General features: G+C 45.2%; 2 protein-coding genes across 2 annotated transcripts; one reads left to right on the plus strand and one right to left on the minus strand.

Moving 5' to 3' along the window:
* Window positions 1-1,372: 1,372 nt before the first annotated feature.
* On the minus strand, window positions 1,373-23,099 carry LRRC27 (leucine rich repeat containing 27). Its single transcript, XM_075504228.1, has 5 exons — window positions 22,887-23,099; window positions 22,408-22,538; window positions 19,193-19,251; window positions 12,565-12,717; window positions 1,373-1,847 (listed from the first exon to the last, which is right to left on the minus strand). Exons 1-5 carry the CDS (start codon window positions 23,097-23,099, stop codon window positions 1,588-1,590), a joined length of 816 nt encoding a protein of 271 aa, XP_075360343.1. The 3' UTR covers window positions 1,373-1,587.
* On the plus strand, window positions 23,098-25,218 carry LOC142411042 (uncharacterized). Its single transcript, XM_075504229.1, has 3 exons — window positions 23,098-23,151; window positions 23,559-24,850; window positions 24,936-25,218. Exons 1-3 carry the CDS (start codon window positions 23,098-23,100, stop codon window positions 24,967-24,969), a joined length of 1,380 nt encoding a protein of 459 aa, XP_075360344.1. The 3' UTR covers window positions 24,970-25,218.

Here is a 25,218-nt window from a genome sequence, read left to right on the forward strand (position 1 = left end):
TTTCAGCTCCTTTTCTGCTACCGATCCGCACTTTTCAGCTCGCTTTGCCTGAGTTGTCCTATCATAGGATAGGAACTCAGTAGATTTATTGCTCTGTGTGGACATCCTCCTTTTAAAACGGACAGTTTGATATTGTTAATTAAATGCTACATAGAAAACTAAGCACATTTAACGATGGTGATATACACACTCAAAATGCAGTTTTTTATCTACTAGTGATCCTGCATATGAGCAGTCTGTTTTATTTCAATATAACCATTAAAGTATTTAAAGTAAAAACCACGTTTAATTTACCGAATGAATTACTTCACAAAACCACTGCAAGCCCGAGGCTGTATTGTGAGGAAGAGAAGTAAGCATAAACGGTGAATTCTGCAAGATTTTTTCCAAACTTCAAAACCAAAAGCCCCTAAACCGTGGGAGCACCAGTATCAAGCGGTGTGCAGCACAGAGGCCACGCAGGGCAGAGAACAGCGAGAAGCGGGGCGATGCGAGGGCCGAGAGCCGGCGTCGAGCGCGCGGCGAGGCCAGGCTGCCGCCTCCGGGCTCCGGCCACGGAAGAAAAGCCTAGCAGCGAACCCAGGACGCGCGGCCGGGAACCTCCGAGCCGGTGAATCGCCGATTGCTGGAGATTCCCGTCCCCTCCCTGCTCGCTAAGCGCAGGGCTGCTCGCTGCCGCCTTGCAGCCGCTTGCGTTTTCTGGGAGGGACATCAGAGAGCGGGGGGCGGCAAAGGCGAATGGGTGAGGAGCGAGAGAGAAAGCAAGCAAGAAAATTCACAGAAAATATAAAAACCCCTTTCTACTTTTGTTTGAAATCTGAAACCTAACATATGGTCAATATTTTAAAAAACCAGTCGGCTCTAGTTTATTAAAAACTAGTGTTAATAAATAATTTTTAAGTAACAATAAAACCGTTCATGAGTATTGGCGGAACGAATCATTGATATCATGGGAAATACTGAAAATATAGCTGGACAAAATAATAACATTAAGGACATTTCCAGTGTGTTTAGTCTCTCCTTTACACAAATCCTTTTCCAGAAAGGATTCACCAGCAAATTCTCCCAAATCGGGCTTGCATTATTTGCATATTGTGAAATATGACAAAGCATTTATTAAATTTATTAAATGCTTTGTATGCAAATGTAAAGGAATTTAACATATTCTCTTGTATTTATACTTAGTTATTTATCATATTGCATATACTAGAAATGAAAAATTAAGTTACCTGCAGGACTCTACGGTCCTTTGTTACGCTGTATTATAGAATTCTATTGTTTTCCAGTAGAAGGAATCTGGACATTCAAGGGTACAATTATCAAAATAGGAATAAAAAAGGAAGTAAATGAGAAAACAGAAAAGATTGACAGTGTTTTTTAATTTTGGAGAAAAAATATTTAAAGTAATAGAAAATATAAAAGTTGTTTTGTAGTCTATAGACTTATGTCAAAAATACCATTTATTCATGAAATACATACTTGACAATGAGTATAATGATGCATATTAAGCTGCTTTTATATTTTCCAGTAGAAACGCAGAGTTTTCCAGTGCTTGCAAGACCCTGATCGCACACCGTTGCGTGCAGCTTAGTGGCCCGCACCGACGAGCTGACTCCGAGTAGAGCCGTTCTTTCTTTCTTTCTCTCTGTGGTTCTTCCCTGCTTCAGTAACGTCATGGATTGCACCTACATGTTCGTCAGCAAGAAATTCTTCTTTTTCATCTTTCATAATTTCTTCTTTCAGCCTCCGAAATCTTAGCTCTTCCTCTTCATTAGGCCACTCCTCTGACAAATCCAAACTGGACTGCAACAGCTCACTCAAGTTTAGCTTTTCAACAGGTGGCATTTCTATTGGAATTAAAGGGAGATTACTGTAATCCTATGTATCAATTAAATCAAGTTATATTTTTTCCTAAGCAAAACACAGTGGTTGGGTAGTGTCAATCAATCGATCTAACAGAAGTGGGATTCGCTGGTCTTTTTTCCTTTTAATACATATTTTATTCTCAAAGATTTTTCACAAGTTTAAAGCAATCTGTGTTCTGGAAGAAACCAACAGTCTCTTGATGAATGTGAGCAGAACAGGGGCTTCCTTTGGATTGATAATTTATGTATCTCGTAATTTGGTCAACTCTGCACCCGGCTTTTTATCAATTCCACCATGCAGAAGCTGATTCAACGTTAGAATCATTTCTGTGAAGTGCTCAATACCTCCGACTTACACAGAGTTTAAGAGCCGCGTGTCCTCGACACCCTGCAGAAATCAAGTTCTCAGAGTAGCGTCCACAGTCTGGCTCGCTGAAGGTCCCTTGTTGCCTTTACCACGGACACGTGCGACCCAAAGAGCAGGGCTCCGTATCACCGCCGGAGCCCCTGCCTCCTTCAGGGCTGACCCACCAGCCGTGCAACTAAAGGCAGAGTCTACCACGGATGTCAGCAAGGCCTAAATCTGGCCCTGTCAAAAACACTGTATAAAGGACAGGGATTTCTGAAACAGAGGAGGACATGAAAGTGGAAAATCCCAGCTTTATCCTGGCATCTCTACTTTGAGGAAAGAAATAGAGTGGAAATTAGGACTCACATAATGCATGTACATATAAGGACTGAATTAAGGCTGTATATAACCCTAACTTTTTCTCTCACTTCATTTTTCTGCAGCATTTATAGCCTGCCAATGTAGATTGGGTATAAATAAGTATTACATGAACAGTCATTACATGACTGAATTAAAGAGGGTTTTCTGCATGATGAATAGGAGTTAAAAATATGTTCCATGTATCAGAGGAAGTAAAAAGGCAAAGCAAACAGATACAATAATCACTAACGTACTACAAGTGCCCAAATGCAATCTGTGAGGCAAAACAGGAAAGACCTTTTAACATAATCAATTTAACTACGTAATGTAACGTAATGATGAAAACCAAAGTACTGATGAAAGCTTTAGCACACCTTGCATTTCATCCCAGCTGGCATCTCGGGTGAAACAAATTTAGCATTATCTCAACTTACACCCTTACAGGTATGAATCTTCACACACAACTGAACCTTCCTATTGGCACGACGATGATTGATTCTAGGGTGTATGGACGCTGCCCTCCAAAGCGTGACTTACGCTGAAGTACACAAACCACCGTTACCACGAAGTTATGAGGGTACCCACAGAAGTGCCAAGCTCAGCGACAGTTGACCACCACAGAATTCATCCACTTTTTTGGGTAGGCCTGCACCCTAGACCTTCTGCTGCCCCAAGAATAACCACAAGAGCCAACTATATCGCAGCTCAACTTTGACCGCGGCATTGAGAGATCGTGAGATACACAAAGGTTTGGTTCTATATAAGCTACAGACTTAGGAGGCTCCCTGAATCCTAGAGAAGAAACACACTGGATTTCATCTCTCTCCTCTTCTCACATTTTAGAGAAGCAGCATTATTCCAAGGTACATTCTGTTATCCTCTCTGCATGAAGTATGTATATACTACTTCTTACACACTGCTCTCATCCAACATGAACAGATGGGCCATGTGGGAGGGAGCAAAAAACTCTTGCATATTACAGAAGGTTCCCAAACTTCATGTGCATGCCCACAGATTCTAAATATTAAAGTCCACGGGATTATTTTTCTTTAAATATACCACTATCTAAGCTAACATTAAACATGATAACATAATTAAGTTACAACGCTGTTCCAGAGCATAATTTACAATTGTTTCGTCATTCTAATCTATTGTGTTTGAATTAAGTAGAACAGAATGCAATCCCACATTCTTCTGCAGGCAAAAATCAGCAGAAAAAATGCTTTTGATTTGCTATTTTGAAGAATACTAACAAAATCCTCAAATTTTCAAGACTGTGTACAGTGAAGGGGAGTTAAAAACCAGAATAAATAACTAGAGTGTTTCAAGTATATTACTTGTTTATTTTGAAAGGAAGCATGCAACAAATGCATAAGGGAACTTTGAAAAACAGCTGTAATAGTCCACTTCACAATACAAGCAACACACTATCGTCAGAAACTACTCTGCTGTTTCCAAACAAAACTCTCACTTCACATACTAACTTGAAGAGTGATCTGCTGTAATTAATTCTCAGTTGCTACAGCTCAGTATAGAAAGTGGTCTCTGAAAAATAAGACTGGTTCACCTCAGACAGACAGATAAAAAGTAGACAGCCATTTTCGTAGTCTGCACATCTTTAAAAACAAAATCCAAGAAAACCTCGTTCAGGTCATCCCTGAGCTCCTACCCCTACGCTAGCGTCAGCAGCACGTACACAAATACACTCAGCCAGATGTCCCTATGATGGGTACTTTCTGCTGTTCAGGGGTTTTACTACTTTAGTCTAACACACAAAAGACATGCTTTTGTTACTCCCCTAATTTTTTTACTTTCGGTAACAATTAAAAATGCTCAAAGATAATGGATTTCCTAATTGTAAAGGGGAGAATTCATATCAATAAGTACAGTAAGAATCTGTACTCTATTCCACAGAAGTTCTTCTTCAGTTTTGCATGATTTGCTTATTAAAACTCCACTTGAATGCTAGAAAAAGCTTAGTTTAATTGGACCGAAACATTCCAATCTATTTCAACCATGACAAGGATTTGTTACCAAAATACTCCAAAAGTCTATAAAAGGCATAATTTTGAATATCCAAGAGCCACATTAGTTCTCATTGAAAATTAATGGTAAATCTTTGGCATTTTATTCCCACTCCCAAGTGTTTTTCCTGTTTCGATTCTAAACGTTACTCTGCTGTTGATGGAAATACCAAGTGACCACCTACACTTGGCATTAGGCCTATGTCCAGAAAAACAAACATCAGCCTCAACTGCATTAAGCACAAATGAAACAAAGAGCTTTTTTCCCTCTCATTTGAGTACTCTTTGTAAACGCATGTAGCACGATGCACCAGTAAACATGACAGATTCTGCAGAAGGTACAGCAACAAAAAGTTAAATCACTGGTGTATGTTCCTATATGCAAATGCTAGTATTTAACAAAAAAAACCCCAAAACACTTAATGAAGCTCACCCGCTTCCATGGGCCACTGATCACCTTCCAAGGAAGAGGACATCTCTGATTTTCTTTCGTAACATTTAGCAATGGCCAGTGCCGATTCCTGTAGCACAGCCAATTCTGTGCAATACAGAACTTTGGGGCTCTAGCTCTATCATTAGCACTACATTAAAAATTAAACTAGGACTGGACTTCTAAAACAGTAAAATATATTTAAAAGAGCAATCTTGCATCTTAAAAGGTCTGTTTTAATATATCACTGGTTTCCTTCCTGGAAGACCCCGTGAATTTTTCCAGCTGATGAATTTACACCAACGCTGATGCGGTGCGGCTCGAGGCAGGTGTCGGGAACACTTCGTGCAGGCAGATGCTGGGCTTGCTTCCTAGCGCACCGCTTCCAGGTAACTTCGTTCTTGACCTACGACAGTTCTTACCTAGCATGATCCTTGTTTGAGGAGGTATCAAAATCAGTGTGAAGCTAACAAAATGTGGTCTGAAACAAGCCTTGATTTAGGTCTGCTGAGAAAACAGTTTAACTTGCCAACCCACTGAGCTACTTAACTTCTCTAATATGTTGTGTGAATCTGCCTGGAGATTTGCATAGAAAGAGGTTCTCTTGCAAGTATAAAAGCCAAGCTAGGAGAATAATACAGACAGTATCTTAATCTATAACTTCACTTGAGATCCTGATGACTTAAGGTGTTAAGTAAGCAGCTTTTTACATATTATGCATGCTAAAATAAATGTCCACTAATATGGAAAAAATGATATAAACATTAAGCACTAGTAACACAGATAAAAATTATCTATATAGAAAAATGCACTGCTCGCTTTCAAGTCATGCTAAAATGTGGTGAAATTTGAAGGTAAATAGTGGTAATTAAGCAACACTACTGGGATATAATTTGTCTCAAAACAAGAATTATAAACAAGGTCTTAAAACACAAAGACAATAATCACGTGAAGTTCTGGAAATGTGCATGGTTCCCTTTAATGACACCATACATGGAACTGAGATTAATAAAAAAGATTTAGTCATTATCTTTACATCAGTATTTTGACTTCATTTTCAGTAGCTTGGTATTTTGAGCTGGTATTTTTATATTTCACCATATTGCTTAGCATTTTAAGCGGCTCATTCATACTCTGAATTTACTGTGTTCCCTTTAATGATATCACATTTTAACACCCCTAATTTCAGTCTGATACTAATGGTATCCACAGTAATTAGCCTTCATTACAGGAAAGCTTAAGTATGAGAAGAGGTCTTCTGTGGGAATATGCCCAGTATTTCTATTATTAATGACTTCTGGAATCTATCGGACTATAAACAACGCAAATGATGTTGCATCTTTTCCCCTCTGCTGACAACTTCTTAATTTTACCCTGTCTGGTAGACAGAAGATCCTGGGTTTGAATCCCAGCAGGTATCCACCCTTTATTCTATACCATCTATGTCATGCCCAGGTCCTACACTTTCCAATACATTCCAGTTAATCTCCACCACTTTCCAACGCATTCCAATTAATCTCCACCACTTTCCCTGTCCTTTGATATATACACACAGATATCATTCCCTTGGCCTATGGGCCATCCCTCTAAAATGCCCGTTGAGTTCATTTAGTCCATGACTTTGGGTTCCAGCTGCCATAACACTCCTTCGGGGCAGGAGAGAGGGTGTGTGGTGTTGGACTGTTGCATGCTGAAGCCAGTTCTGGTTCCATCACCGCTGCACTTTGCTCGGTTTCATCAAAGTTTATTCTTCATTAATCTGGGCAATTCTTACTGTAATGCCGTTGATAAGGCATATAGCCACCATAAAAGTGATGACATGCAGCGTTATATAGCAATTAACATCACACAATTCGGTTCATCGGCTATTTTCACCCAAAATCAAATCCCCTTGAGGTACACATCGGACCTCCCCATCCTCCTGCATCACTTGCCAAGTGCACCCAAGGTCCTTGAGCAAAAGCAGTTCCATGGATGGGTATTCCTTTGCCTGAGGCAGGAGTAACCCAGACTGTCTTCCCCTGCTTATTTTTTATGTGCACTACAGGGACTTTGTCCCCTTCTACAGTACGTAAAAGGTTTGATTGGGCAGGGCCAGCTCGACTGACAGGTCCCCTAGTGTTGACTAACCAGGTGGCCTTTGCTAAACGTGTATCCCAATGTCTGCACGTCCCACCACCCATTGCTCGCAGCGTAGTCTTTAACAGCCCATTGTATCGTTCCATTTTCCCGGAGGCTGGTGCATGACAGGGGATGTGATGTACCCGCTCAGTGCCGTGCTCTTTGGCCCCGGTGACTATGAGGTTGTTTTAGAAATGAGTCCCGTTGTCTGACTCAATTCTTTCTGGGGTGCCGTGTCGCCGTAGGACTTGCTTTTCAAGGCCCAGGATGGTGTTCCGGGCGGTGGCATGGGGCACGGGAAACGTTTCCAGCCATGCGGTGGTTGCTTCCACCACTGTAAGCACATGGCGCTTGCCTTGGCGGGTTTGTGCGAGTGGGATATAATCGATCTGCCAGACCTCCCCACATTTATATTTCAGCCATCGCCCTCCATACCACAGAGGCTTTAACCGCTTGGCTTGTTTGATTGCAGCACGTTTCACATTCATGGATAACCTGTGCAGTAGTGCCCACGGACAAGACCACCCCTCGATCACGAGCCCATCTATATGTTGCATCTCCTCCTTGATGGCCTGAGGTGTCATGGGCACACCGAGCTATAAATAATTCACCCCTATGTTCCCAGTCCAGATCCACCTGAGCCACTTCAATCTCAGCAGCCTGACCCACCTGCTGGGTGTTTTGATGTTCTCCAGTGGCCCGACCCTTGGGTACGTGAGCGTCCACGCGACGTACTTTACAACCAGGTTCTCTACCCGGGCGGCAATATCTTGCCACAATGCGGCAGCCCAGGTGGGTTTGCCTCTGCGCTGCCAGTTGCTCCGCTTCCATTGCCGTAACCACCCCCACGGGGCATCTGCCACCACCCATGAGTCCATACAGAGACAGAGCACCGGCCACTTTTCTCGGTCAGCAATGTCTAAAGCCAGCCGGATGGCTTTCACCTCTGCAAACTGACTCGATTCCCCTTCTCCTTCAGCAGCTTCTGTGACTTGTCATATAGGACTCCATACAGCAGTTTCCACCTCTGCTGCTTTCCCATACTACAACGGGACCCATCAGTGACCAGGGCGTATTGCTTCTCATTTTATGGCAGTTTATTGTACAGGGGGGCCTCCTCAGCACGCGTCACCTCCTCCTCTGGTGATATTCCAAAATCTTTGCCTTCTGGCCAGTCCACGATCGCTTCCAAGATTCCTGGGCGATCGGGGTTTCCTATCCGAGCCCGTTGTGTGATCAGTGCGACCCACTTACTCCCCGTAGCATCAGTTGCATGGTGTGCAGAGGGGACCCTCCCTTTGAACACCCAGCCCAGCAGCGGCAGTCGGGGTGCCAGGAGGAGCTGTGCTTCAGGACCAAGCCCTTCCGAAGCAGCTCGAACCCCGTCATACGCTGCCAATATCTTTCTCAGTTGGAGTCTAGCGGGCCTGGGACCCTCTGTATCCCCGACTCCAAAACCCTGAGGGTCGACCTCGCGTCTCCCCTGGTGCTTTCTGCCAGAGGCTCCAGGCAGGGCCGTTCTCCCCGGCTGCCGTGTAGAGCATGTTCTTTACATCTTGCCCTGCCCGGACTGGCCCAAGGGCTACTGCGTGAACTATCTCCTGTTTAATTTGTTCAAAGGCTTGTCATGGCTCAGGGCCCCATTTGAAATCGTTCTTCTTCCGGGTCACTTGGTAGAGAGGGCTTACGATCAGACTGTAATTTGGGATATGCCTTCTTCAAAAACCCACAACGCCTAAGAAAGCTTGGGTTTCCTTTTTGCTCGTTGGTGGAGACATGGCTGTTATTTTGTTAATCACATCCATGGGGATCTGACGACATCCCTCTTGCCATTTTATTCCTAAAAACTGGATCTCCTGTGCAGGTCCCTTGACCTTACTTTGTTTTATGGCAAAACCGGCTTTCAGAAGGATTTGGACTATTTTCTTCCCTTTCTCAAAAGCTTCTTCTGCTGTGTTGCCCCACACAGCAGAATGATGATGTCATCAATGTATTGCAGATGTTCTGGAGCATCACCCTGCTCCAGTGCCGTCTGGATCAGTCCATGGCAGATGGTGGGGCTGTGTTTCCACGCCTGGGGCAGCTGATTCCAGGGGTACCGGACGCCCCTCCAAGTGAAAGCAAACTGCGGCCTGCACTCTGCTGCCAAAGGGACTGAGGAAAACGCATTAGCGATATCAGTTGTGCCATACCGTGCGGCTGCCTTTGACTCCAGTTCGTATTGAAGTTCCGGCATGTCCGGCACGGCAGTGGTGGCATGACTTCATTCAGGCCACGACAGTCTCCTGTCAGTCTCCACTCTCCGTTAGACTTTTGCACTGGCCATCTGGGACTGTTAAAGGGTGAGCGAGCCTTGCTGATCACTCCTCGGCTCTCCAGTCGACGAATCAGCTCATGGATGGCAATCAGGGAGTCTCGGTTGGTGCGATATTGCCACCGGTGCACTCTTGGGGTAGCGATTGGCACCCGTTGTTCTTCGACCGTCACCAACCCCACAGCAGAAGGGTCCTCCGAGAGACCGGGCAGGGTGGACAGCTGTTTAATTTCCTCTGTCTCCAGGGCAGCTATACCAAAAGCCCACCGGTACCCTTTTGGGTCCTTGAAATACCCTCTCCTGAAGCAGTCTATGCCAAGGATGCACCAAGCCTCTGGGCCAGTCACAACAGGGGGCTTCTGCCACTCATTCCCAGTTCGGCTCACTTCGGCCTCCAATGCAGTCAGCTGTTGGGATCCCCCTGTCACTCCAGAAATACAGATGGGTTCTGCCCCTGTATGGCTTGATGGCATTAGGGTACACAGTGTCTTCTACAGCCTTATACTCCCGTGGGTCTGGTGTGCCGACATCGAATCCACACAGTCCAGTAAACCCGGTTGTCCCTTTCCTCCACCTGGCTGGAGGCAGGGCCCCTCTAGTTCTGGTCATAGTATTCTTTACTCCCTTCTTGTAAATGCAAATCAAAAGTCCCTTTATCAAGATTGGAAGTAAGATCAGCCCTTCTACTCTGTCTGGGGAACTGTCCACTGGAAACCAGAGCAGCAATTTTCCTGGAAGAACCCCCTTGTGTGATTGTTTTTCCTTGCAACTCACGTACCCGTGCCTCCAGGGTCAAGGTAGATTTTCCATCCCACTTCCTCACGTCCCCTCCGTGGTCACGCAGGTAAAACCACAGGGTGCCCCATGGTGTGTGCCCTCCATATCCTCTCTCTTGAGCAGAGGGACGCTTACCCCTACTGGATGAGATACTGGTCCGTACAGGTGGGGAGCAGGACGTACCCTCTCTGAATTGCTGGAACTCCTGGGACAGTTTTTTGGACAGTTTTTCCACAGCCGAGACGCAGACCCATAGGGAGGAAGAGAGACTTTCTTCGTATTGCTGGAGTTGGCCAGCCAATTCATCCACCATTTGCTCCTCTCCATCTTTCCTCATCTCTCTTCATCATCAGTCAGTATTGCCAATGAGTTGGCACACGACGCTGGTGCGCTCCATACCAACTTCTGCCACGTGGGTCACGTGCACCGGACTTCATCAGGATCTTTGGATAACTGCTCGTTGTTCAGGTCACCGTAATCACCTCCAGCACGGCTACTTCCCTCAGGTACCGGATACCTCTCTCCATGGTGGTCCATTTGCCTGGGCGATATATAACATCTTCCTTGAAGGGATACCTTTCCTTCACGCCTGACAGAAGCCACCTCCAGAGGCTGAGGGCTGGTGCCCCTTTTCCAATCGCTTTGTCAGTGCCCCCTTCCCTAGAAAGGGATCCCAGCTGCTTGGCTTCCTTACCCTCTAATTCCAGGCCACTGGCCCCGTTACCCCAGCATGGGAGCAGCCAGGTGACAATGTGCTCGCCTGGACAACGGCTGAAATCTTTTTGCACGTTCACAGCTCACTCAGGGATAGGGATCGGGTGGTTTCCATCTCATTTATGGGCTCTGCCTCTTCCTCCTTCTGTTCTCATGATGGCCCTGGTTCATCTTCATCTCTTACTAAACGAGCTGATTTTCTTGTGTATTTATCCTCGTGTATAGGGGCGACTGGTACCGGCACGGGCTGGTTCCTTGCTTCAGCCACAGCGCCTGTCGCTGGGGTTGGAGCGGCCGCAGCGCCTGTCACAGGGGTAGATCTCTGGATGGTATTCTTCAATAGTTATTTAACCCTAAACAAGACCTGAACCATATTCAGGAGACATAGCAATAGGAACATGCTGCTTTGAACATCCAAGGATATTCAAAATTTTCAAGAGCTGTTGTGACTAGCCTGAAGGAGAAAGGGAAGGTGACGGAGCGGGGGAAAGTCTCCCCCCGCCACCTCCCCCATAGATTGGCTCTCCGAGAAGAAAAGGTAAAGAGTGTAATTATTAATAGTTTCCAACAGATGGCTCCCGAGGTACGGAGATGACGGCAATGCCGAGTACAAATGCCAGATTAGTCTCACAACCAGTAACTTTATCATATCATAAACCAGTGTTACACAGCGCAGCAAAATGATAACCTTGGTCCAGCCCCCAGAGGTGACAAACAGCACAACAGGGACCATATACCGCAAGCACGGTGTTACACAGCACAACGTCGAGAGCAAGCACGACAACTTTGAGAGCAAATAAATCAACATTGTGACCAGCGACTATTAAACCAATATAACGAATGCTTATCACACATTTGCCTTAACACGCTCTGGTCAGATTTGTCATTATCTCAACCTTTCGTGCCCCATGTTGGGTGCCAAAAAGGACTGTTGTGGTTTAACCCGGCAGGCAGCTCAGCACCCTGCAGCCACTCGCTCACTCACCCCGCAGTGGGACGGGGGAGAGAATCAGGAAAAAAAAAAAAGAGTAAAAGTCGTGGGTTGAGATAAAGACAGTTTAATAGGACAGAAAAGGAAGGGAAAATAATAACAACAGTAATAATGATAAAAGAACATACAAAACAAGTGATGTACAATGCAATTGCTCACCACCTGCTGACCCATGCCCAGCCCATCCCCGAGCAGCGATGGCAGCCCCCTGGCCAACTCCCCCAGTTTCTATACTGGGCATGACGCCATATGGTATGGAATAGCCCTTTGGGCAGCGTGGGTCAGCTGTCCTGGCTGTGCCCCCTTCCAGCTTCTCGCTGGCAGGGCATGAGAAGCTGAAAAGTCCTTAACTAGTGTAAGCACTGCTCAGCAACAACTGAAACATGAGTGTCTTATTAACATTATTCCCATACTAAATCCAAAACACAGCACTGTCCCAGCTACTAGGAGGAAAAATAACTCTATCCCAGCCGCATCCAGAACACCAGCAATATTCCTTTCAGATGCAAAGCTGGATGACACCCATGAGTGAAAAAGCCCACAGGGAAAGCATCCCTTTGTTCACACTTTTTTCCAAAACAAATTACAGTAAATGCACACAAATACCTCTCCAACATACCTGAAGCGGCTGGCTGCACGCAGAGTAGCTTTTCATTCCCAGAATCCCGAAGAAAGCACAGGATGGACTTCAATCCCTTTTGTATGACATCTTTAGGTGGAAATTCAAGGGGACAGTGTCTCAGATTCAAGGCTGTCAACGAAGTTAAGTTTCCTGTGAAAATGAAACAAAACCACAACAGTTGAAATCTGTTAAATCTTTCAAAATATAAATGTACCAAGTCTCTAAAAGAAAGGTAATACCGTATTTTGTACTCATGTTTATTTTAGATTGACATACGGTTTATAACAACGTATTTAGGAAGTGCAGCATTGAAAACAACACAGACAATCTCAATCTAGTCAATCAGAATATATTTTTCATATTGTATTACGGGAGTCACACTTTAAATCTCCATTCACAGCTTGACTGTACAGTCTAATCTGCCTCACTTTCTACAGGTTGACTGCTTAAAATTCTGACTGTGTCTATCTGCTTTACTCATTACAGTATAAAATAGTGTATTTGCTCTTCTAAAATGTTTTTGCAAAACCTTACTTGCAGAAATGACAAATACATTACTAATAGCCCAGCTATTTGATTTTAAATTACCAGTAATTAAAGCTGAAAGGAATGTTACAAAACAAATTTTACAATGTGATTAACAACTCCATTTGACATTAATTCTCTAGAAATGTCACCTACAGCAATATTGACAAAGTACACTTCAAAAGAAAAAATAAAAACCAGCACGAGAGCAACTGAAGGCAATGAGCAGCGGAAGCAGGTACTAGGGTTCTGCGGGAAGCTGGGCAGCGCAATGGAGTTCTTCCAAGCATCACGATGGGGACAACTGCTGGATCCTCTGGGTCCGCTCCCTTGGAAGAGAGACTTGAGATCCAAGCAGAAATGGATTCTCCACATCAAGGAGACAGTATGTACAACCTGCTACATGTAAAACTATAGCACAGCTACACAGGGAATTTACTGCAACATCCTATTACTGCTGCGGAATGCAGATTTGTTCCTATTTCACTGAAACGGAGAACAAATGCACCCAAAACTTATTTCTTTTCAACTACATTCCAATTTTTCATTGTTTATCTGGTTTTTTGATCAGCCACAGAGTCAGAGCTGACTTGTAACTTATCAGTAGTGTAAGAAAAATTGAGTTTTGCCATCCCAACACCAACGAAGTTACTTATTTGAAAGTTAAGGAAAATTCAGGTCAAACCTCAGAAACATTAAAAACTTTTTTTTTTCCCCACAGACTATAGCTAGAACTAGAACTCTCAAATTTTAATCAGAGCTACTACTTTGAAGTCTGCTAAAGCTGAAGTCAAACTAAGAACCAATGAAAACCAGAACTGTCTGAATCATTATTCTGAAATTGCGCTCAAATTGCAACTAGGGTGATTTAGAGAAACTGAACAGGAATGGCACTGAAAAAATTATTTGTTGAAATCCCTGGGGAAACATTTAGATGAAAATTTAACTGCACCACATGTGTACCACATGCTGGCTGCAAAACAGACATATCGTTGTTTTACTGTAAGTTAAGTTTATGAGATGCAGAATGCAGCATCAGCCTGCCACCGTCTTGTGGAAGGAGAAGAGTTCTGAGGAGATGCCAGAAAAGAGGAATTACCTGGTACCATGGATCAAGGGAAATACCCCAGGCAGACAAACTGGCCAAAAAAAATACAAAACCCCACGAAAATACCACAAAGGAAGAATTACTTGACTACAAATTAAGAATACAACAGATCAGCAGTGCTATATATGTAATTATGTTACAGAGTAACAAAAGTGCATAAAATTGAAAATCCGTGTTTATTGCACAGAGACTAAATATGCTGTCGTGTAATTATTGCTGTTGGTTTTGTGAAGAAATATATCCATAGAGCTCAGATACGAGTGCATCTCTGGCAAACAAGCAAGCATTCCCTATGCTCTCAACAATCACACTGATTGTTGTCAATATGGCATTGACGATAAGGAATGCTGAGGTTTGGAGGTTTATTAAATTTACTGTATTCTAACCATCTAAAACCAAAAGTTTGCTAAGTGAGTTACAATTACCAGAATGCCTTTTCATACAGTCATGATTCACAAATTGGAAAATTACTTCAAATAATCATAAAATACAAATGCGGAAATGGAAGAGCTACATTATTAACAAGAAGAAATGGCTTTGAAAATGCACCTTGTAAAGAACTATTTGGGAATACAAGTAGATTTAAAATAGTTTAGTATGAAGAAATTGAATCTATTTTTAAACAGAAATGATCAAAATGAATCACACAGATGACTTCAGCATTGGAAAAATGAAATCTCTTTTTTATCTTGCTGAAAACCACTGAGGTTTGAACATGATTTGAATGTAGTGGGGGAGTCACACAGGACATGCAGCTACAGCTCACGCTAGATGACGCGGCAGTGTGCACTGACTTCACTTGCATGCCTGGGAGGATGGCAAATTGGCACTCTATCTTTCAGCATCCTTTTCAAAATCATTTACTTAAACTGCATCACCTACTGAGATTCTTCATGCTTTAGAGCTGTTCCTAAATCATTCTAAAGAACGCTTAGGTAGATGCAGCAATAACATGATCTAGCTCCTATGCAATGCTTTCTTTAGCAGGCTTGAAGGGTTTTATTACAGTATTGTCATCCCCGTTTCACAGCAGAGGAAACGGAGGCGTGGGCAGTCCCGTGCCTTATCCAAAGCCAGGTAACTCTCCTGACTTCTCCGGCAAGCCACTGGTAGTCCTGGAAACAGAAGGCATATATCCCAAGTTGCCCACAGCACTGCCCACCTAGCGCACAGTACACTGGAGTTTGAGATTGTTTTTTGAAACATATTGGCTGGCAATGAATTTTTCATCTTTGCTAATTAAATTCAGAACACATGATAATTCTACACAAATCAGGTGAACCAGTATAAACCCTTTAGGAACAGCCACAGGTGAATAACAAAACTATTTTGTTACCACTCAGACTTCTGCTCCCCTTCCAAAGATTTTTTCATTCACTGAGCTTTTAACAAACAAACAAAAAAATTTTCAATGAATGAAGGCAAACGTTGCAAATTCATTCCAGATTGAGATGAAAAACACACCCAAGAAATGAAGACTAACAGCTGAGACAGTTATCACGGATCATCCTCCAAACTCATCTCAGTTTACATTAAAAACTTTTTGTTTGGTATTGATGATACCAGCATCGTAAAACTGGTGTTCTGCTTAGAACGAAAAGAGAAGACAAAGACTGACAGAATGGCCGCTGCAGGGCAGTAGCTCTGATTTAAGTTAGTGCTGATGCTGTCAGCATTAGCTCCTACTCTGTTTCTCGATATAGGTGGTTATGATGGCAAGTGTACAGACAAGAGAGCAATAGGGAAGGGTAGGAGGAAGAGTGGGCTGGGAATTAGCTCATGAAACATGATTTTCTCAGAAAAAACTGTCCTGTCAAAACATGAGTGTTTTGTAAAAATATAGGAGATTTTAACAACCTTGCACTATGTCACAGGCACAATTCCCAGGTTTTCTCCCAGCTTACCAGGTGGACTGCTTGGTAATCTCCTCAGGTCCCCGAGACCGGAGAAGCCTGCGATGCAGGCTGCCTGGGGCGTGCAGAGGACTTGCAAGTCCTGAGAAGCACAGCCCCGCCACAGGGAAATGAGAAGCCTTTAGTAACCTGGATTAAGGCAAATCCTTGCATTACATCTACCATCCTCTAGCTAGGGTTCAAAGCACTGTGCCGGTCCAAGTCTCACGTTGTCCACTACATAAGGAGTCAAGTCGGAAGCAGCTCAGCTGCTGTGGGGCAGAGGGAGGCACAGTTCTGCAAATCATGCGTGTAAATATACACATACACACACACACGTATCTCTATATATTATACGGTGGCAACTGTGGTATATATGACTGCTACGCGGCAATGCCATGGACATACAGGCTCTGCCAAGGGAACAGATCATCCAAAGTAGGGCATATGGTAGGACAGCAGCACCCCAGCGCAACAATCCTGCCAGCCTTATCCAGGATCCTTGTGACTGTTAAAAATACTGAAGCGGATGTGTGCAAGCGGTTAAGGCAAATGATGCTGAAAGTCCTGCTAGCAGAGCTGGCAGAGCAGACCGGCCTGGCTCGGGCCGCCCCTCCTCAGTCCGGGCAGCACTGCAGCACTCGCTAACTAGCACATCCACAGCTTTGGGAAGCCAGGCTGCAGCCAGCCTCCAGAAATGCCTCCAGCCATCTGTCATCAGTGCACTGCTGCCCAGCAAAACCTGCCCTGAAAATCCTGCAGCGCTCTTTTCCAATCGCTGTGGCTTGAACAAAACCTCAAACACAGCAGGAATGCTGGCATCCTTTTTTTGGTACTTCTCATCCACACAGCCAGGGGAAACAGGTAAGTGCCACATATGGTAGGAATTCCCTTACCTCGATACCAATCTGGGAAACCTGTAACGAAGTATTACAGTAGAAGAGTCCTGATCTAGGATCTGTCCAGAAAACAGCATCGCCTAAAACAAGTTTTACTGCAGAAAGGCCAGCATACCAGTGGCCCATTCTACTTCGAGACACACGAGGATGTTTAAATCAGCAAATAATATTTTTTTGATTCAGTCACTGCTCAGCTCAGGGTAGAAAGAGCAGAGTTCTTCCAGAACAGGCTGCCTCATGTGAAGCAGGAATGGAACAACTGACGCCCTCTGTCCTGCCCCTGCCTGGGCTACCAGCCATTCCTCTCCAGCAGCCAGATGGGCAACAGCAGGACTGCAGAGGTCACCCAGTCCAACTCCATTTTGAGGCCACTTCCCTGCACTCTTATATGCTTTGATCCCCTGTTCAAAGCTCCCCTTCAAATAATTCCTGTAGGAGACAGACTCCACAGGAATAAGCCCTGCTTCAGGGCTAAAAGCTAAACTAAACTGCAACTAAAAGCTAGCTAGTACAGCAGAGTCGGTAGCGCGCATGAATTGTCTCTGAATACGCAGCATCGGAACCGCAGGGGTCAGTTGGTTTTTTCTTCCCTACGCACGTATGGAGACACCATCAGGCCAGGCAGCGCGCAGCATGCCTGCACCCTCCGCACGCTGCTCGTGAATGGTTTCAGCACAGAGCTCGGAAAGGCCAGAGGGGATTCTGCCCTGACCTGAAGCCCGTGGGTAGAAGGCCTGAAGCAAGCAGGGCCCGAGAGAGCTGAAGAGTGCCAGGTCTGTGTGGAAGACCCTGGTGCTGGAAGCTTCAAAAAGGAACTGGTCCAGACTGCCCCAGAATAACTACTAGGTGGAAAGCAAGAGCGTCAGTATGGCATCAGCATCATTTTCTGCCAAAATCTGAGCAAAGGTACAGGGCTAGAATGGCTGCGATGTAACGATATTTACTGCTGTGCCTGGTTGCTTTCTTAATGCACTGCCCAAGGACCACACTTGCACAGCATTAAGTATGAGCAGCAAAGCTTTGTTAAAATACCAGAAAACTTAATAGTGCTCGGGAACATTCTTGGGCCTTAGACTACGACTGTCTGTATCACCAAAGGCTTGGATCGGTCCTTGATACCGGTCTGCCTGTACCAGCCAGGCCTCTCCCAGGCAATTCCTGCGCGTGGCCAGGAAGCCGAGATGCTCCAGATGCGCTCCCAGGGGAGTTCTGCACGCTGCCGTGCTTGGGGCCGAGACAGCGTGATCATATCGGAACAGGTCATTTTGTGCCAGCTGGCCTCAGCGCTTGGGGATTTTCCTGGGCACGTTTTATTTACTAGCAGAGACACCATCTCGGGGACAGAGGCAGGTAAGATACTTTATGTAGAGAGTACTGGAAAATGAAAACAAATATAATTAAGTCCAGCGAAGCACAGGAGCCAGCATGGTCTGCCATAAGCAGCTGCAAAAATGTATGCCAAAGCGCAGTCTGAACATCAGCTATGTAAGCAGAAGGGAGCTAGGCCTAACTGTGTGGCCATCTTCCGTTCGAGCCAGTTCTTTGGCTGCCACAAGCCCAGACTCCAGCTGCAGCTTCGGAGGGGAGTCTCGCAGTACTACAGCCAGCACCCCTACAGCTCAGGCAACATCAACCGGGGATAAAAAACCCACCCAACACTTATGCTGCGAGGACTCCGAGAGCCCAAGGAGTCCCAGCTGGACCATCCCAGGAATCCATGCACCCTGCTCTGTTTTCCTTAGGCACATTTGGTTTGGGAATATTTGTTATTCTGAAGTAGTAACTGCTAATGCGAAAAGAGTTAGAAAAATGAAGTTACAAACTGTGAAGACATCCTTAAGTGTAAGAAACTGCTGTGGAAGTTCTCAGCTCTAATCACATTCAGTTATTTATGGCTTACTATGCAGATGTCCGAGATGACTGACGTCCGAGACACGTTTTTTACCTCAGCCTTAGTCAGAGAAACCATACTGAACATTTCTGACTAGAACACTACAGACATTTTAATAAAGTTTTCCCCTCTTATCAATGAAGGCAATCATTATAAATAAAACAAGTAATTTTTTCCCCCTCTCATAGCACATGTTCGTGGTAGATTAAAACCATTCTTTAGATAAATATTTTAAAGTCTAACCACAGAATTAAACACTAAGAGCCAAAAAACGTCTATGATATCTTCAAAAAAAGAAGTGAGTACTTACCAAGCTCTGTGGGTAGCTCTTTTATAGGATTCCTTTCTAAAAGCAGAGTTTTCAATTGCCTTTTCAATAAAACAGAAAATAGTAGCAACTGTAAGAGCAAAGTTCATTTAATTAAATAGAAACACAAGAGTATTTTTCCTCCTTAATTTTTTTCTTGCTTTTGTTTCCTGCTACGGAAAGTACTCCACAAGGCAAACCCACACTTCTCCGTCGCTAACATTAGTGCTGGAAGATAACACACCCCAAAGCTTTCTGGTATGACAATCTGAAGTTTGCATTTATGCCCATTTATTATCTACTACTTCAGTGTTTAGTATTTGATCTTTCTTTGCAAAGCCTGCTTATCACTTTAAAGTCTGATACTGACTGTTCCAATTATAAACACATCATTTTTGGTTGTTTATAATTTTGCTGAGCTTCAATTGTTTGGGTTGAGTGCGTTCCTCAGGCTAAATTTGAGCTAAAATTGCTCAGCCATTTTTGATAACGAGATTAGAAAAAAATATGCCCTATTTGTATTTAATTTCGTTAACTTCTTTTTTTTTAAAAGCTCTAGCGTTCCTATTCTTGGAAGCAGCCTAGAAGCTTGGCATGGGTCACACAAAACATTTATGGTATTTATGTCACATATAAGATAATATTTTTTTGATATATCTGCTAACATTTAGACAAATCCTAAGCTTCTGAAAAAATGTCAGTATGACTGTGCTCCAAAAACAATTGGTGTTAGCGATTAAAACGCCCAGCGTTGCTGTACAGACTGTTGTGTGCAACGTCTCTAATGGAACCTCTGGGCCGCTGCGTGTTTGGGGTACAGGGCCGCTTCCTCCAAGGGCAGGGAGGTTCTCTCTTCTTCCCCTTGCAGCGCACAGCCGCTGACACCCAGGCAGCTGTGAAATGGAGACTACACAGAAACCATACTTTACCCATTTCCTAGTTTCTGACTGCTTCATTTTGCCATTTTAATAGCATTCTTTTAAATAGCTTTTAATATCCAGCAAGATAGCAGATCAAGTGATATTCTATAGACAAGATGCTGTCCGTACCATAAGTGAAATATCATCCTAACAGGAAAGCTAATGGGTTTTTATTTACTAGTGTTGCAATTTGACTTGTTTACTGTTAAAATTCAACAAAACAAACAAGAAGAAAGCTTGGTAGTTTCTGTCATAATATTTCTTTACCTCTAGGAAAGAAAAACAAACCAAACATTTTGGCAGCTGCTCAACACCGGATTAACATTTGTGGCAATATTTGAAGACATTTCAATTCAGTCAAAAAATGAAAGCACTGTATTCATGTTTGCATTTTTGAAGCGGAGTACTGAATTCCATTTAAAGCAAAAAACTAAGTGAAAGCAACAGGAGATTCCAGACTCCAAAACCCAACTCCCCCGCAGTTCGAGGCACCACAGTACGTACGCCGGGGCGATCCCGCTGCCTCAGAACCCCTCAGTGTTTACGGCCCTGCGCACGGAGAGCTGAGGCCCTGCGCCACGGCAAACGCTCGTTCTTGCCCACTCTTGCCTGAGTGCAACCTCTGCGGCAATGATGATGCGGAACATGCCCTTGGCTGATCCCTGCCCGGCCGTACATCCGGATCTCGCAGAGACTTCTAGAGATAAAAGTGTAGAGTGGCACTTTCCCTCCCTGCACGCCGGGCTAGAGACGCCATTTCCTCAACTGAGGCGATGTTTTTGTTTGACTTGGAGAAACTCTTATCAGAATATCTATTAAAATCAGTGAAAAGATTCATTTACAACTTCAATGGTCAATCGATCCAGCCCCAAACTAGCACAATGTTTCAGTGAGTCTCTGCTTTTGATGAAAACAACACTTTCGGCTGCTTCTAGAAAAAAATACCCAGAGAACTTCCAGACATCTTAAAATGTATCTTAGGCTGCAATGTGTAGTAAAGATAAACTGAAACTATAATAATGTTGAGAAAGCTAAGTAATGTTCAGTGAATATTTCTGATGGGCATTTTCTAAAAGCTGAGCTGCTGTTTGAAGTCAGTAGAAAAATACAAACAAGATAAGGCATAATACATGTAGGGACTAATGACTGACATTATTTTTGAAGAAGATGCACACAGAGAATGTCTTAATTTCAAAGGATTTCAACCACTCGATGATGAGTGGAGTGAGTATCATATAATTTACAAACCATATTAAAATACTATCAGTCCAGTCCAATTTAAAAATAATTTATGAAAGCTGTATTTAAAAGATTTGAAAACATCATTAAACTTGACATTTTTCAGCTATTTTTAGAGGCATAACTTTCATTTACTGTATTTTTCTAATCACAGGCTGAATATATAATGATTCACAAACAAGTGATCTTAAAATAGCCTTAAGCACCGTGTTTCAATCACAAGATGCCATGAAATTGGTTTTGGTTTTTATTTTGGAAAATTCTGTAGTATATACTGTTCAAGGGTTGCCTCCTTTTCCTCCTTACTCACTCTTCACAGAAAGGTTTCTTTTAGAACCACAACCACAAGCAAACTGTCCTGTGCTGGTCTTTATTTTCCTTCCAGTAACAAACCCATTTCTTTGTTCCTGTTAATTCCCATACATGGTGATTCGTGGTCTTCCAGTTCTGGGCGGAGAAGCAAGGAATTGTCCAAGGACATTAAAAAAAACTGGTGAGAAGTTAGTTTTGGTGATCACGGCAACGTGAGAACAAGTGCACTTTCCAGGGTCACAGCAATACGGTGTACTTTCTTCCTCGCACACTCCATCTGAATCAGCAACAGCCAATTAATCCTTCCAACAGTTAATACCATGTCAGACAACCATCAAGACCAGATTAATGGGTAACATTCTTCGACTAAACTGTCCTTCATTGTCACTTAGGAGTGACATGAAGTTTGTAACTGTGGGTCCCCGTTTCCACCTCACCTATAACGCTGTAAAATAGTCACCTACAGTCAATAAAATGAAAATGGTGCAAAACCTACGTGAAAAGACTACAGGTCTTACTGTAACTAAAGTTAAAAGAGTTTAGAAATTCACTGTGTAATATTAATTAGACCTTTCACTTCATCTGAGTTTTAGTAAACAAAATTAAGCTTATTTATCGCTCTCCTGCACTGAGGTCAACGCCAAACAACAGCATATAAAAGTCTGACTGTTACAATGAAATTACAGTAAGGCAAATAGAAGACAAATACAATTGTTATTATATTATCCGTATGACCAATGGTCTTACCTGTGGTAACCGATTCCGGGGGGAAGAGCTTTAATCTTGTTATACCGGAGATCCAGCCAAACAAGACGTGGCAGCTTTTGAAATAAATCCTCGGGAATCGTTGATATGACATTTCCTTCTAGATGAAAGTACTACCAGAGAAAAACATAAACATGTTTTAAATCCAGAAAGAGAGGGGATGTTCCTTCGCATGCAAAGTTTCGAATGTGAAAACTGTAAACTGCTCTATGCTTTTATGCAAAGAACACTGTTAAAGGGGATTAAAGGATACACAACTCTATAAATTACACATGGAAGTGATTTATTTAAGGACTTTTTCCTGAAAAAAAACCCAACAAACCAACAAAAAACCCAGGGATTAAAGACCATAGCTAAGAATCTGTAGCTTTTCCACTCATCTGACAAAGCAACGAGCCCTTAACTGCTCTGTGCCATACTCAGGCCGAGGGCATCAGAACTACTTATAACAATTTACTTACCTTTATGCTGGGCAGTCTATATATTTCCTCAGAAAGATGCTTAATATTTTTCCTGCTGACATCAAGAGTACTTGAAGATGACAACAGACACCGTTCAACGGCTTTCCTGATCTCTTTTGATGAATCAGAATCAGACAAATTCCTCTTTTTGAGATGTTCGTCTCCAAAATTATCGCCGCTGCTGTTAAATTCTTTAGCGTAGTTGTCACCCATGTGTCAGCAAGCCTGGAGTACCGACTCAGTAATTCAAACTGATCAGCTGAAGGCAAGTCATGAGCTGAGAAAAACAACAATGCATTTCGGAAGGCGAACATAAAGCAAGTTTCTTTTTTATATTATTAATTTGCAGATTATCCCCAGTGCTGTGTGCTCTCTGTACGATACAAAACACTCAAATAGTACTTTATATATATACACTTATAATAACGATAGAATGTATCAGAATACATATTTCAAGGTACAGTAAATAAGAAATAATCACCGACTGGCCTTTGTGGCTATTCTCCCCCCACACCATGTCCTATGTAGGCTTGGCAGAAACACTCACACACGTATATGCAACAAATAACCGCCCTTCTGACAGCATACTCCCTGCCAAGTCTCCGGGCTGCCCCCTTGGTCTCGCCTCGCCTCATCAGGATCCCCTTCTCCCCTCTCCGCGAGGCGTTATAGGGGCACTCGCACCCTGCCGCGGTACCTCGCGGAGGAACGGAGCGCAGCCGGGCTTTGGGGCCTTCCCAGCTCATCTCCAAGGGCGCGGGTGCCGCACGGGCCCCAGCTGCTCCGCCCGCTCCGGAGCACGACCCCGGCGCTGCGGCCTTCCCTGCCCGCCTTTCCCCGCGCTCGGCGCAGAGCAGCAGGCTCCCCAGCGAGCAGCGGACCGACCGGACCGGCCGCCCCTCGACCCGTGCCCGCCTGCGCTCCGGGAGGCTCTCCCGGGCCCTCGCCACCCAAGAGCCGGTGTGCGACCCTATCCGTGCTGCAAACCAACCCGCAGACGAAAAGGGTCTCTTTGTTGCGGTCTCTCTAATTTCTACTGATTTTGGCGGGTGCTGGGATCCTAATAAGGTGCTTAGCTGTGCTCCTGTTACCTCCAGGCCCGGGCTCTGCCTGCCCCACACGCACCGCTCCGGTGAACCCGCCCGAGGGCTCCCGGTGCTCCGGCTCGCCAGACGTGAGGCGGGAGCGGCCGCGGGCCGCGCCCCGAGACGCGGGGGTGCCCCGGCGCAGCGGGGGACGCCCTGGCTGGGGCACCCGGCGGGGCGGCTCCTCCAGCGGCGGCGGCCGCGGCGCTGCCTGCGGCTTCTCCGCCTCCCCGTGACGGCCCGCGGCGGGCTCCGCTCCGCTCCGCACCGCACAGCGCCGCACGCAGGCGCAGCCCCGGCCCCCGGCAGCGCGCCAAGGCCGGCTCCGCACCGCCGCCCGCCCGCAGGAGAGCCGCGATCGGCTCTTCGGACCAGGCCGGGCCCGCGTCTCCGCGGCAACGGGCAGGCGGCCGCCCGCCCCGGCACAGGGGCGCGGCTGCCGCCCAGAGCGGGTTTGCAGCGCTCCCGCGCCCACCCCAGGGCGGCCCCAGCTGCCCCGCGCGGCGGGGAGCCTGGGGAGAGTAAGCGGGCGGGGGCGGGCTGCCAGGGGAACGCGCGGCCGCGGCCTCCGGACGTGGTGGGCTCGGGGGAGCCCGGGGCCCCTCCTGCTCTGGAGAGGGCCTCCCTTGCCAGTCGCTCGCACGGGAGCTCTCGCACTCCCCGAAAGGGCCGTGAAGCTTCTCCGGACCAAACGGTTAAAGGCACGCTCGGTCACTTTTCAGTGACCGAACAGAAATCCTGCATTCTCGAAGCATCTGCCCGAGCCTTCCAGGATCTCTGGCCGTGCTCCCCAGCGCCCGTGCGCGTTGTTAGCTGGGCTTGGTGTTGGCGTTATCTCCTCACGGGTAGAAGGTGCCCGAGCCTGGGTCAGCCTCACAAGTACAGCATTCCTCCGCTTCTCTCACAGACTGCTTTTAAAACTTTTTCCTCCGTTTCCCATTATTACTACTTGTTTGTCTTCCAGGGCCCACGTCCACCATACTCCTCACCCCAATTAAGCAGTTTTGTTTGCAGGTTTCCCTCTTTGGGGAAGTCACAGGGTGGCTGCATCCAGAGTAAAGGCACGGGCCGTGGAAAGACCCCCAGCTCCCCAGGAAAACCCTCCCGGTAACGCAGCCCCGTCGGGCAGCCACTGGCTGCTGTTTGAGTGGCAGTGACCCTGCAGAGCCTCTGCACAGTGCGGCGAACAACAGAGATTAGCCGGGGTTGTACTGGTCTGAAATAAAGTATGTTCTTAATTAGCACGA

The sequence above is a fragment of the Mycteria americana genome, chromosome 6 (genome assembly GCF_035582795.1).
Source record: "Mycteria americana isolate JAX WOST 10 ecotype Jacksonville Zoo and Gardens chromosome 6, USCA_MyAme_1.0, whole genome shotgun sequence".
In the NCBI taxonomy this organism is placed as follows: Eukaryota; Metazoa; Chordata; class Aves; order Ciconiiformes; family Ciconiidae; genus Mycteria; species Mycteria americana.

Coding starts and splice junctions, on each gene's coding strand:
- LOC142411042 (XM_075504229.1), top strand. CDS start 23,098: ATGTGTCAGCAAGCCTGGAGTACCGACTCAGTAATTCAAACTGATCAG. Junction 23,152..23,558: donor TTCAAACTGATCAGCTGAAG/GCAAGTCATGAG, acceptor GAGGCGTTATAG/GGGCACTCGCACCCTGCCGC. Junction 24,851..24,935: donor AGCCTGGGTCAGCCTCACAA/GTACAGCATTCC, acceptor TTTGTCTTCCAG/GGCCCACGTCCACCATACTC.
- LRRC27 (XM_075504228.1), bottom strand. CDS start 23,099: ATGGGTGACAACTACGCTAAAGAATTTAACAGCAGCGGCGATAATTTT. Junction 22,539..22,886: donor ATAGACTGCCCAGCATAAAG/GTAAGTAAATTG, acceptor TTTCTCTGGTAG/TACTTTCATCTAGAAGGAAA. Junction 12,718..19,192: donor AGAGCTACCCACAGAGCTTG/GTAAGTACTCAC, acceptor TCATTTTCACAG/GAAACTTAACTTCGTTGACA.